The sequence below is a fragment of the Felis catus genome, chromosome A2 (assembly GCF_018350175.1).
Source record: "Felis catus isolate Fca126 chromosome A2, F.catus_Fca126_mat1.0, whole genome shotgun sequence".
Classification (NCBI taxonomy): Eukaryota; Metazoa; Chordata; class Mammalia; order Carnivora; family Felidae; genus Felis; species Felis catus.
This window is the reverse complement of record NC_058369.1, coordinates 61497209-61511435: the sequence shown is the minus strand read 5'-3', so window position 1 is coordinate 61511435 and position 14227 is coordinate 61497209. Positions and strand designations below refer to the sequence as shown.

Genomic DNA, 14227 nt, shown 5'->3' with positions numbered 1-14227 from the left:
ATGAGACTCCTCTCTTGTGTATTCGGGGGGCAGGACCCCTGCCTGGGCACGCCACAGGTGTGGGGTGGTCCCGGGCCAGCAGGTCCCCCGCTGGGTGCTCAGACCTACCCTTAGGTTATAAAGATTCCACGAAAGGAGAGAGTGGCACCATCCATGCCCTCGAAGCTTCCCTCCACTTCCTTATGTGGCATTCTCGACTCCTGTCTCGTCTCCCTGCCCCCAGACATGACAGGACACACCCAGAAATCACAAAACTTCACCGTGCATAAGTCAGTAAAACAAACACTTAAGCTTAATGTGATTGTCGTGAATTTCAGTGCCCAGTCTGTGTTCATGTTTTCCTGAGTGTCTCTGTCTTCTCATGGCTGGTTTTTCTGGACCAGCGTTCCGGCAGGTCTGCCGAGCCTTCTGATTTAGAACTCTTCCGCTTTCCTCTTTAACTGTTGCTGTTTACTTGTAAAGAAACATGGAACTTTGTTGTAGTTTCTAGCATTCTGGACTTGGTTCTGGTGGGAATGTTCTCTGCTCCTCTGCCTGCCGTACGCTGGCAGAACGGGATGGATTTTAGGCCCCTTGTTGGGGCAGGATGGTGACAAGCCTCTGTCCTGAGCCAAACTTTCTTTCCAGGTGGGAGTGCGCTGAAGAGGGTGGCGACCAAGTGTGAGGGGGACAGTGGCCCCGGGCAGGACGGGGTGTCAGGCACCTGGAGCGTGGGACCCGAGGTCGTGGGCTTCTGCTGCTCAAGGAGCCTGGAAGAGGTGGCAGGAGGCTGTGAGCACGCTGGGCCTGCCTGGTGCCCTTTGTGTGGGTCACTGTGCACAGACTGTGCGGTCCAACCCTTCCTGTCCAAGGTGTGTGGGGAACATGGCCGTCACGTCTTGGTGCTGAGATGGGGCCCACGAACCTGCTTGCAGGCTCCCGAAGCAGGGCATTGGCCTCCAGGGTGGGTTCCCCTCACCCAGCTCGGGAGTGCAGGAGCCCACAGGAGAGTCCCTGTGCCTCCACCTGCTGTGTCCCCTGCCCCGGTCCTGGGGTCAGTGAGGGAGGTCGTGGGAGGGATGGAGGTGGTGGGAGCATTGAGGGGGTGGAGGTTGTGGCAGGGACGGAGGTGTCCCACGGGAGAGGGTAAACTGCCTTAGACGTGTCACACTCCACATGCTCATGCCACACACATGCACAGGCCCTGGTCCCTCCCATGGGCACACTCTGGGGAGCTACCCCCACTCCTGGAACCTTGGAAGGGGCCTGAGGGTGGCCTCCGTGCCCCCAGTTAGAAACCATGCCCTACGGTGCTAGCTCCTGCTCAAGCGCCTGTAGAGGCCGCGACTCCTTCGCCTACCACTTGTCATGCTGGCCACTGCTGGAGGGGCATTGGTTTCTGCCCGCACAGGGGTATGGAGGGGCGGGAGTGACCTGAGCAGAGCTCCCACCCCGGGGAGGGGGTGCTGGCTGTGGCACAGGAGCCCGGCCTGGCGGCTCCTTTCACGTGGCCGGCCGTGGGCTCCTGGGATGCCCACACTGCAGGGAGGCCTGCGTGCTGACTCACGCTCCTCCCCTCCCCTCCTTTCCCCTCCCCTCTGCAGCTACATCTGCAGCTGCAGGGGTGTGGCTACGGCCAGTCAGGGATGACGGGGCAAGGGGGCCCAGAGCACCTGCACATGACAGGAGGCTTATTTTTACACATCGTTGACTGCAAATAATCCACTTTATTTAAAGAGAATGTGGATTCCAAGTGTTAAAAAAAGCACCCAGCAGGGTGCCGGGCTCTGTGGTGCTGTGTGAGCAGAGCCCCTCTGTGAGCCCACAGCTCTGGGGTGCAGGGCACCCCCGAGCAGGAGCAGCTCTGGCCGTGGCTGAAGGCTCAGCCCTGTGTCGTGGGATGTGGCTGTCCCTCCTCTGTGAGGGGTCCCGAGATTTGTCTCTGGATTTCTGCCAAGTGCCAGACCATGTTAGCCTCTGTTTTGTGTATTTTATTTCTGAGTTTCCATAACTTGGATGGTTTCGAATAGTTAACGCACACACTCCGTTAGGCCGTGCGGCAGGCTGTGCGGGGAGGACGACACCCCCCACCCCCATCCTGGCCAGGCCCTCGGGTGCTCGCTGCACACTCCAGCATGGCCGTCACGCCAGGGCTCTGGAGCTGCATCGGGTGCTGGCGGGCCCAGTGCAGGTGTCTGGGTGTCAGGTTGCAGGCCGATGGCCGCCTGGTCCTGGGGACACAGTCTGGATCGCCGCCTCCTGTCCAGGAGTCCTGAAGAAGAGCCTTTTTTCTCTGGATAGGATGTCTGTGTTGCAAGGAAGTTAATGGTTAAAGGAACAGAAGAAAGCCAAACTTCCTGTTCGTCTCCCACCCGAGACACCACGGAGACTTAACACTCTGGCGCTTGCTTTTACCCACACGCCCATGAGTGTCTCTTAGTAAATGGACCCACGCCATACTCAAAGCCGCACACTTTCCTCATGTAGCCCAGCGGCCTCTGCAGACTTGTGTGTCCTGGCATCCGTGTCAAGCCTGCCCAGTCTTGACCTTTCCCGCCTCTTCTGCCCTGCTCCCTGGGGCTCTCTCCCGAGCTCCCTTCCAGACTCTGGGTGGGGTCCTCCGTGTCTCTGTCGGTTTCTGGGGATGTGGACAGCCACTAGCCCCTGGCCTGCAGCTGCCCGGCCGTCCTCACACCACCATCCCTTTGCATGTATTTCGTGTCTTGGTCTCCCCTTGTGAAGGACCCAGATGGGACCAGGGCCTCCCAGTGACTTCATTTAACTTTGTTTTTAATTTTTATTATTTTTAATGTTTTATTTATTTTTGAGAAAGACACAGAGCATGAGAGAGGGAGGGGCAGAGAGGGAGGGAGACACAGAATCTGAAGCAGGTGCCAGGCTCTGACCTGTTAGCACAGAGCCGACGTGGGGCTTGAACCCACGAACCGTGAGATCATGACCTGAGCTGAAGTAAAGACGCTTAACCAGCTGAGCCGCTCAGGCGCCCCCTCATTTAAACTTTTAAATAAGGCACATTCTGAGGGCTGGAGGGTAGGACACCATAGAATTTTTGGGGTCACGCTTCAACCCCCGATAGCAGCCAGTTATCAGCTGCGAGAGCTGGGCCGATGATGGATGCCAGCCTCACATATAAGGTGTACGAGGCAGACCCACAGGAGGTACACACGTTACTTGCGAACCACCACCTGACCAGAGATGGAGGGCTGCGGGGGTGCTCGTGTTCCGACCCTTTTCTGCGCGTCTTCATCTGCACAGATGAACATGTGCTCGCTTCTGTGTCTCCCCATGAGTGCAGCCTCGTCCTCGGGCCTCTCCCTCCACGTGTGGGTGCCGGGCTCCCTGAGGGCTGGAGAAGGTGGGCGAACTGCACCTGTTGTTGGGACGGCCTCACTCAATGGTGTCGCCTTGTCCACAATTAGGCTTCTGTCCTTAATTTAGATCTAAAACTCACGTAGTAAGCTTGAGAATCCAAACGTTTCTATGTGGTGTTTATGCTATTGTTAGCACTGTTAAGTTTAACAGCAAATTTCTTCTCCTGTTTTATTTGTAATGTCAGCCAAGGCGCTCGGCCAGGCCTGTGTGCACCCGTGCTGGGTTGGCCCTGCAGGGACAGTGGGGTGTGGCCGACAGGTTTTTCAGGCAGCTCCAGCACACCACTCAGGTCTCAGGAGAAAGCGGGGCCGCGTTTGGGTTTGCGTGGAAGCTGTGGGTGGAAGTTGTTGGACAGTTTCTGGGGGAGCAGGAGCCCCGGGGCCGTATTACCGAGGCCCTTCGCTTGAGGGACTGAACAGCGTTCTGGGGTCCACAAAGGCCGGCAGGGTAGGCTGTGCTGTTGACCGCGGCCACATACCCCGTCCCCGGTGTGCTGCATTCGTGGACTTCTCTGCAGCATGTCCCTTTGTCCCTGGGTTCCCTGGGAGGCCTGAGAAGGAGGACCAGGAAGGAACTCACCCTGCCTCAGAGAGGGAGCCCCTTGGGAGCTGGAGGTGGGGCGTGGCTGGGGCGTGGTGCTATCTCACCTGTCCTTCTTCCCCAGGAGGCAGGAGCAGTTCCAGAGAAACCCCGACAGCTACAATGGCGCCGTGCGTGAGAACTACACCTGGTCGCAGGACTACACTGACCTGGAGCTCAAGGTGCCGGTGCCCAAGCACGTGGTGAAGGGCAGGCAGGTAACCTTCGGGCCCCTCCAGCTCCTCCACGCAGCTTTCTCTGTGGCCGCGGCTGTCTGGTGTGGGCTGCACTGGAGCCGACTGGCCTGTCCTGTGGTCTCCACTGTCCTTCAGCCGCAGACGTGACTGCCAGCCCTGCTGTGCTGCTGGGGTGCACCTGCTGCTGGGTGTTGAGCTCCAGTGTCCTCCCCCTCCCATGGTTCATTGCGTGGCGTCCCCACAGAAAGCCTGACAAGGGAGGCAGGGTGATCCATGTCACGCCCATTTCACGGATGGAGCAGGCGCCTGGAGAGGCAGGGTGGAGATCCCCAGGTTGTGCAGTGGCCCATGGTTCCTGGGCCTGTGCTGTCTGGAGCACTGGGTGGTCACGGGGTGGGGGGTGGGGGTGGGGTGTCGGCCTGAGCAGGGGTGCTCACAGCCTTAGCTGGTGTCTCTACTTGAGAGCAGGAGTAGAAATGTAACCTTTGATGGGGAGAGAGAGAGATGTTTACTCAGTAGTCGTGCACGTAGGGAGGCCTCACTTTAAAGGAAAAACCCCATGTAATTTGTGAGGTTGTCCCCTGAGTGCTGTTTGCTGGAGAAGCTGTATTCTTGCTTCTGTCTTCACAAGACTCTTCAGCCTGCGCGGTAAGCAGTGCCTTCCGTGTTTCGTAGGCGAGATGGCGGGGCCAAGCAGTTCCTCACCACCCCCCCCCCCCCCCAAGTGACACAGGTGCCCCTCACTTGTGCCTGGGATCACCGAGCGCTCTGGGAACTTGTGTGAATGACTGCGGTCAGCGCAGGTGCGCTGCCTCTGAAGCTCTGAAAAGCTCTGAAGCTTTTCAAAGAGCAGTGCCGCTGGCTTCTTTCAAAGAGAAGGTTCCAGAACATGCAAAGTAGAGCTTATACATGACTAGCTCCTACATTTTCTGGAAATGACTGCCGTGTGAAGTGGCACCAGCTTTGGCTGGCTTGGCTGTGTGTGAAGAAAACCAGGCTGGGCGGTGAGCTAGTCCCTCTGGGGCCCCTGTCCTGAGGTGCTGACCCTAGACTGCCCAGGCTGCACCTGGAACGGGCCCAACCGTGCGCAGGACACTGGCAGGGGCCAGGCAGTCCCCAGAAGTTGCACTCCCACCAGTGTCGGGAGGGAAGGCAGGAGCCCCGAGCCTTCTTGGCTCCATGTGGTTGTGGGTCAGGGGTTTTGGGCCATGCTAGCTGGAGCACTGCGTCCACTCATTTCTCCCTCCGCCCTCTTCCCACCTGTGTGCAGAGATGTCACCAGAGCACGGTGACCCCTGTCACGTGGACTTCAAGGTCTGCGTTAGACCTGATGACCAGGGGTCATCCACACAGCATCTCGCTCTGATGACCATGTCCCCTCCTGTGTTGGTAGGTGCAGGCCATTCTTCCTGTGGGGGGGAGGGGGGACTTTGCCCAGTGTACCCTGGGGCTCCAGTGTTGGTGGGAACTTGGACCAGTGTCTTCTGAGGCTCCAGTGTGGGGGGGAGTCTTGCCCAGTGTCCTCTGGGGCTCCAGTGGCGGGGGAGGGGGGACTTTTCCCAGTGTCCTCTGGGGCTCCAGTGCGGGGGGATTTGGCCCAGCATTCTCTGGGGCCCGGTGGGGCAGGCGTCATGTTGTGTTGGGATTACCTTGTATGCAGGTAAGTCAGTTAAGAAAAGCGCTGGCTACAAACTTTGCTGAAGATAGCTCCAGCTTCCTGGTCCACTTCCTATCTTCCTACTTCTCCACAAACTTCTGGAACTTTCTTCAGGAGAATTTGTATCAGGCCTAACCTGAAACTGGTTATTTTCTCTTTGACTCTGGAGACCCAGATCACCTGGTCTCTGGCTGTACTTCCCACCCCAGGAAACATACATGCTGACTCTCCCCCAAGCCCTGTGTCTTGAGGGTTCTGTGCCCTTCATCGTGTCCCCCTAGGGGACAGGCTGTTGCACCTGGGGGTCAGATGCATGTGTCGTGACTTCGATATGTCCTTACTTTCACCAAGGGTGGTTCTGGATTGTGCTCGTTCCCTCCTGAGACCTTGACTGAGCATGGGATGGTCCCCAAGGCTTGGACAAGATTGCTGCTCTGGGTCTGACCTTGTGGGGTGCAGGCAGTGACAGCCGGCACTGGTGTGGCAGTTCCAGGGAGTGGTGGCTGCCCGCGGTGCGTCGGCCGCTGGTGCATTTGCGAGACCAGCACGGTGCTGGAAGAAGGTGATTTCTGTGTTGGCATTTTTATGACACCTGATGACCGTATTTCTGCCGGCCTGGCTTCATCTCTGACGTGATTCAAGTTTTCTTTATCTTCTTCAGGAGTATTTTTGGTCCATGTTACGGCTTTTTTTTTTTTTTTTTAAAGAAATTGAGGTAATATAGGCATACTGGCTTCCGGTATGCAGCATGGCTATTTGATATATGTCTGTGCTGTGAAATGATCGGTGTAGTGAGTCTGGTGAACACCTGTCACCTCACGTGGTAACACTGTTTTTCTTGTGATGGGAACTTTTAAGATAATCTCTTGGCAATCATCAAATTCCCCGTTATTCCTATACCGAAGCAGGGGAGGGATAGAGAGAGGGGGAGAGAGAATCCTAAACAGTCTCTGGAGAGCCCAATGTAGGGCGCTTGAACTCACAAATCATGAGATCAAGACCTGAGCTGAGATCAGCCCGACTGAGTCCCCCAGGCGCCCCCTGAAACCTTCTTGTGAAACTCTGTGGCCTCTCACGTTTTTTAGTGATCTAAGAGTTTTACCTACAGTTCACTTAAAACTTAGCAATAGGTTTATTTTGGATGTCTTGGCTTTTGCTGGTCTCAGGGGTTTTTCCTTTGGAGTAGTCAGTTTCTTTCTGGACTGGCTGCTTTCCAGCCCTTCCCCGAGGTGCCTGTCACAGCTACCTGTCAGCAGTGTTTATTTTAGGGTTTTGACTGTGGCACCTGTCAATCGTCGTGGAGGTGGTGGCTGTGGTCGCAGCGGTCCAGTGGTGAAGTCATGGTGGTGGGTGTGCCGGTGGCACTGCGAGTACATGAGGGGGCAGCAGGGGTCCCCGGGCCCCCTGCCTGGCGGTCACTGGTGCCAGCAGCAGCAGCAGAGCGACCGCTGTCCCTCTGCGCTGGTGCTCGGGTGCAGCAGGCGGAGGAGAGCGCATGCGTTGCCCTTGGCGGCCAGGGTCCTGCCTTTTCCTGTGGCCTTTTTGCTGGTGAATCTAGAGCCAAACTCTAGAGGCTTTCGCCTCGAGCAGGAGTGAGTGCACTCAGCCGCCCTTCGCCCGCTGTGCCAAGGAGCAGGGAACGTCTGCGCTGGGGTGGAGGTGCCTCTGCCCCTGCTGGCATCCCCCGGCACCAGTCACTCCTGGCATCTCACCGAACACCAGGACTTGGCCGCCGGGAAGTGGAGCTCCGGAAGTTTTGAGGCCAACCCCTTGTGCAGACGAGAGAGCCTCCGGGCCGCTCCTGCCCCGTTAGGCCATTGCCCTTGGCCGAAAGCGTGCAGACAGAGTCCCGGCTGCAATGCATGACCCCCCTCCTCCCCGGGGACCACGCGTGGTCTTTGCTGAGGATGAGTCCTGCGCCTTCGCCACGGGAACCTCCCACCACGGCACTGGCACTGAGGCTCCTGCTGTGGCGCTTGGCCCTGAGCCGTTGGGGCCACCTGTGGGTTTTGTCCTGCAAGCGCTAAGCGAGCGAGCAGCAGAGCTCCCTTCTCGAGTGGGGAAGAGCTGTGGTCCCAGGACCATTTTTTATCCACTTCATGCAGGGGCGTGTGCAGTAGGGTGCTCACATGTGACGTTTTCACAAGGCCTGCCCCTGTCCAGCTGTCCTCCTCCAGTCCCCGCCCTGGCCTCAGTCACCATGTCGTGAGCTTCTGGGTCACGTGTGAGTGTGTGCTGCCACGTCCTGGGCATGTTCAGGGGCGGGCGGTTCCTGACCCCGCCTGGTAGCTGGCACTGCGGTCATTGCCAATGTCTTGCTGTTGGAGATGGGGACGCAGTGAACGCCCTCTGGTGCGTTCTGTACTGCACGTGCGTGTGCCACGTAGCACGCATGCCGGGAGGCGCTGTCACACGTGCAAAGGGTGCGGCATCCCTTCAGGACTGCTGATGGCCCCCGAAGGGGTGGGCACCGATCCACGTTCCCGTCGTCATCGTGCACAGGGGTACAGCATCAGGTTTGGGGGTGGTAGAAGCTGGATGGGTGGAAAGGGAGCTTCTGGGTGTATGTGGATTTGTATTCCTCTTGGGAGTATGGTTAAGCATGTTTTTATGTGTGCTGGTTAGACCTTAGGCCCTTTGCCCTAATGATTTCTAGGAGCTCTTTATAATCTCAGGTCAGCCCCCGGTCTGTGGTGTGTGTTGCAGACCTATTGCCTCATTTTGTTACTAATATTTTGAGTTGGCTTCTGGTATTTTTTTCCTTGGGGAACTTAATTTATTTTTATGTAGTCAAATTAGTCTCTTTTCTTGTGGCATCTGGAATTAGAAAGGAGTAGGTTGTGTTTTGATGGAACTTCTTTGAACCTTTGCTGCCTTATAATCCACTTGGATTTTCTTGCCCCTTTTGAGCAGTTTCGTCTAAATTCTAATGGTTTCTCATTCAACTGTTACGGAAATGAAATGATTTTTCTCTTATGGAAGGCACTGCTGTGTGGTGATCTGGGCCTTATCTCATTGGTTACTAACCAGGAGCCTAACTAACACAGTATGAATTTTGTCACTTAGGAAGTTGATTATTGTATTTGATTAGGTGGAGACACTCCAGAAATGCTCCTGTTCAAAAAGTACAGGGAGAACTTGAACAGAATTAGTTAAAACTGAGAATGGAAATGGACACTAGTGTTGATTTTTAAAAATGTTATTTTAAGGAAAGGCTCTGCTACAGATCGCTGTGTGTGGATAAGGGTGGTGGGCGTGCTGGTGAGGAGGGAGTGCTCTGGGTTTGAAAGCAGGTCCTGGGTGGGATGGAAGGTTAATCATGCTTAGTAAATGTGGATGTGTTCTCTGGATGTGTCCACACAGTGCGTTTGCATGTTTTCCTTATTTATTGTTCAGTAAGGGACACATCTCTCAACCTTGTGGGTGCTCTTGATCTCATGGGGGCTTCCTTGGTAGGGTCCTTGTCAGCACCTTGGGGTGATGGCCTCTGGCCTTTGACAGGACATTCCTGAACATGAGATTTTTTTCCAGGGTGGTCTCAACCTCTGTTTCTACATTGGGACCGCCTCCCTGGTCCTTCCCCGGCATCTCAGGCCTGGTCACTTGGGATGAGGCAAGGGAGGGGAGGAGGCATCTCTGCCCTTCCCACTGCGTACCCACGTGTGTCAGCCTGTCTTTCCCTCTCTCCCCGCCCGTGGACACACATTCTCAGTTCTCAGGGGTATGTACCTGGTGCACACGGTAGCAAAGTTAGCTCCCTTTCTGAAGGGCTGCAGACTGTATTCCAAAGTGCTCGCACCAGCTTTAACATTTGACATACCCACCAGAAGTGTGTGCGGGCTCCTGTTCCACGTCCCTGACACCTGTTGTCACCTGTTGTCTGCCTCCTGATGACTGCCCGGAGGTATCTCGGTGTGGTTTCCGTTTGTGTTTTCCGGATGACTCATAGTGTTGAGCATCTTTGCATGTGCTTATTAGCTATTTGTATGTCTTCTTTAGAGAAATTTCTATTCAATGTCTTTGCCTTTTTAAAAATTGCTTTCTTTTTATTGTTGAATTGTAAGAGTTCTTTTTAAATATAAATATTATACCCTTGTCAGATAATTTGTAGATATTTTCTTTTGCTCCATGAGTTGTCTTTTTACTTTCTCAAGAGATGATGGGTTTTTTGTTTTTTTTTAATTTTTAAAAAAATGTTTATTTTTTGAGAGAGAGAGAGCAAGCCAGGGAGGGGCGGAGAGAGAGGTGAGAGAAATCCCAAGCAGGCTCTGCGCTTTCAGCACGGAGCCCAGTGCGGGGCTTGAACTCAAGAACTGTGAGATTATGACCTGAGCCAAAACCAAGAGTCAGACGCTTAACCGACTGAGCCCCCAGGCGCCCCAAGAAGATGATGTTTTTTGAAGCACAAAAATCTTTATAAAGTCTAGACCATACTGTCTGTTTATTTTTGGTTGCGCATGCACACCTAAGAAACTGTTGCCTGATCTATGGTGTGGATATTTACGTTTTTGTTTCGTTCTGAGAGTTTTATGGTTTTAGCTCCTACATAGAGGTTTTTGATTCATTTAGAGTTCATGTTTGTAGAAGACAGGAGGGAGTGCTCTGACTTCATTCTTTTGCATGTAGACATCCCTGTCACCGTCCTGTTTATTGAAGAGACTTTTCTTTTCCCCATCGAATTGCCTTGGCACCCTTGTTTAAAATCAACTGACTATAAAGCTTATGGGTTTATTACTGAATTTTAAATTTTATTCCAATGATCTGTATGTCTATTTTTATGCCACTACCACAGTTTTGGTTATTGGATCTTTGTAGTACGTTTTGAAATTTTTTGTTCCTTTTTTCCTCCATGACTGCTTTCTTTTGTGTTAGAGATTTTCTAGTGTAGTATTTTAATTACTTTATCTTTTATTAAACTGTATTTTGGGGATTATTGTCTTATTGTTTTCTCTGGATTACAGTCAATATAGACTTAACTTCAATGTGTATGCAGAATTGGGTTAAAAAAATTTTTTTTTAATGTTTATTTATTTTTGAGAGATAGAGACAGAGCATGACCAGGGAAGGGGCAGAGAGTGGAGGAGACAGAATTGGAAGCAGGCTCCAGGCTCCGAGCTGTCAGCACAGAGCCCGATGCGAGGCTTGAACTCATGAACCGTGAGATCATGACCTGAGCCGAAGTCAGATGCTCAACCGACTGAGCCACCCAGGCGCCCCCAGAATTGGGTTTTATATGGTAATTTCTGTTCTCCGCTACTTTGTGTTGCAGCTCTTTTTTTTTTTTAAGTTTATTTTTTTATTTTGAGAGAGAAAGCGTGTGTATGAGCAGGGGAGGGGCGGGGTGGGTGGGGAGAATCCCAGGCAGCCTTCACACTGTCAGTGCAGAGCCTGACACAGGGCTTGATCTCACAAAATGTGAGATCATGACCTGAGCTGAAATTAAGAGTTGGATGCTTAACTGACTGAGCACCCCGCCCCAGTACAGCAAGCGCCCTGTGGTACAGTTCTTTTAAATCAAATAGGAGAGAAGAAGAGTTAACAAACGAAAGGCACACTTACACTGTCTTCTGTATTTCCCTTTACCAGCACTCTCTATTTGTTCATGTGGATTCAAATTACTGTTTAGTGTCCTTTCATTTCAGCTTGAAGACGGCTAGTGTTTCTTGCAGGGCCTGTGCAAGGAAAGATGAGCCTGTTAAGTGAATTCCCTCAGGATTTTTGTTTGTTTACTCTGAGAATGTCTTAATTTCTCCTTCATTTTTGCAGGATAGTGTTGCTGGGTATAGAATTCCTGGTTGACACTACTTCTCTTCACCCTTTGAGTACTCCCTCCCACCACCTTCTAACCTGGTTTCTGGCGGCGGACCAGCTGGTGCACCTGCTGAGGAGCATGCCTGGTGTTGAGTGGCTTCACATCCTGCTTTCAAGATTCTCTCTCTGGCTCTGGCTTTCTTGACAGTTTGATCTGGATGCGTCTAGGTCTTGGTCCCTCTGGATTTATACTACTTGGAGTTCATTGAGCTTCTTGAATGTGGGTTTTCAGCCATGTTTCATATATTCTTTCAACTCTTTTTCTCTTTCCTTCTGGGGCTCCATTATGCACGTTGTGGCATGCTTCTTGCCATCCCCCCGGTCTCTGAAGCTCTGTTCAGTTTTTCATTGTTTCCCCTCTGTTCCTCAGACTGACTACTTTCATTTGACCTATCTTCAAATTTTCCAGTTCTTTCTTCTGGCTGCTGTAATTGGCTTCTGAGACCCTCTAGTAGATTTTTTTGCTTTAGTTCTTTTTCCCCCAGTTACTTTTGAATTCCAGAATTTGTATTTGGTTCTTTTAAAAAAGTAATATCTATCTCTTTTTTGATTTTCTTATGAGATACTGTTCCCATACTTTCCTTTAGTTATTTATACATGGTTTTCTTTAGCTCTTTGAGTGTGTTTACCATAGTTGATTTATAGACTTTCTACTAAGTTCATGTCTAGACTTCCTTAGGAATAGATTTTGCTTGTTTTTGTACATTGTGTATGGGCTGTCTTTGTTTTTTGTGAGTCTTATAATTTTTTTTTGTTGAAAATTGGGCGTTTTAACTAACAATGTGGTAATTCTGGAACTCAGACTCTCCTTTTCTCCATGGTTTGTTGCTGTTGGTACTTGATGGAGTTCTTGTTTGATGACTTCTTTTCTTTTCTTTTCTCTTTTTTTTTCTTTTCTTTCTCTCTTTCTCTTTCTGTCTCTCACTCTCTATTTCTCTCTCTCTCTCTTCTCTGTCTTTCTGTCTTTTTAAGAGAAAGAGAGAGAGAGAGCCCAGGAGCAGGGGAGGGGCACAGAGGGAGAGAGAATCTTAAGCAGGCTCCATGCCCAGTGTAGAGCCTGACGTGGGCTCGATCTCACAACCGTGAGATGATGACGTGAACTGAAATTGAGAGTCAGATGCTTAACTGACTGAGCCACCCAAGTTGCCCCTGATGACTTTTCTGAACTAAGTTTCTAAAGTGTGTATTCTTTATCATGTGTGGCCAGTGAAGTCTTTATTTGGTGAGCTTAGTGATCAGCAAATGATTGGACAGACTTACTTTTTTTTTTTTTTTTACATTTATTTATTTTTGAGAAACAGAGTGAGACAAAGCGTGAGCGGGGGAGGGGCAGAGAGAGAAGGAGACACAGAATCTGAAGCAGGCTCCAGGCTCTGAGCAAGTGGTCAACACAGAGTCTGATGCAGGGCTTGAACCCGCAAACTGTGAGATCATGACCTGCGCCAAAGTTAGACGTTCAACCGACTGAGCCACCCAGGTGTCCCGATTGGACAGACTTTCTTAAACACCTAGAACCAGTGAATCTTTCTTCCATGGAGCTCCATGTACATATCGGGGCATGCCTTTAACACTTAGCCTCGCAGTTGAAAAGTCTGCCATAGCCTCCATTTCCTGCTCATGCAGAGTCTCAAAGTCAGCTGGTGGTGAGGGGTTAGGGCCTCACCTAAGGATTTTTCGTAAGCTTGCACACGGCCTGCACATTCACGTGGCCCAAATGTTCAAAACCTCCATGAACATTGTATTCCCCAGCGTTTTTTTGTTTGCCTCAGCTGTTATCCACTATTGCAGTCCACAGTGAAATTAAAATACTTGCCTCTAATTGTTTGCAGCAAACACTCTCTGGGGAAAAGGCTTTTCTGAGTCCATTCAAAACCAGCCTAACAGGTGGGATCTCCCAGGGAACTGTCACACAGGACAGGTACTCACAGTTCTTTAGGAATGGAGTTTTGAAGGAGCCCCAGCCCCTTTCTGCTCTCTCAGGTGTGCCATACTGTGCTGGGAGCGCGGGTTACCAAGGGACTGGAGAGTGAGAATGGGTCTAGGGTAAGTTAGAAGGTCACAAAGCTTGTGTTGCTTGCATAAATGCTCTCTGGATTCCTGCAAACCTTTGGTTAGTTTCCAAAGTTTGGAAACTACATATTGACAGTTTTCACCAGTGTTCTTGTTGCTTTTTTGGAAGAAAGCTTTTTCAGGGTTTTACTCCATTATTTTCTGTTTCGGAGTAGGAAATTTCTTGTGTAGCTTCTTGTTTTGCTGGTGTGTTTCTTGCTTTCTTTTTCTTGTAAAAAATAGTATGCTTTCATCATAACCTCAGAGCCACCCAGACTCTCTGGTACAGTGTATTGTCTAGAAACCACTTTCCTGAGGTCCTTTCACCTCTCATTCCAACCTGGGCCGATTGTGTTTGAGTTCTGTACAGCTCCCATCCAGGAGCTTCCTTTCACCACACTTCTAGATGAAATTCAGTATGTTGGGGATCTCTGTTGCACCTTCCTCTTCCCCCTCCCCCAGTTTTAGTAAGATATAATTGACATATAATGCTGTTACTAGCTCGGGTGTATAGAGTACTGATTTGAAGTCCGTGTGTATCATGGGATGATCACCATGGCAG

General features: G+C 51.6%; 1 protein-coding gene across 3 annotated transcripts in view; it reads left to right on the top strand.

Moving 5' to 3' along the window:
* Nucleotides 1-14227, top strand: part of NUDCD3 (NudC domain containing 3) — a 62336-nt gene that overhangs the window by 34444 nt on the left and 13665 nt on the right. For all 3 annotated transcript variants that reach the window (XM_023250122.2, XM_023250121.2, XM_045052086.1), the window contains exon 3: nt 4037-4169. In XM_023250122.2, coding sequence (XP_023105890.1) covers nt 4037-4169 — 133 coding nt within the window. The remainder of the gene's footprint in view (nt 1-4036; nt 4170-14227) is intronic.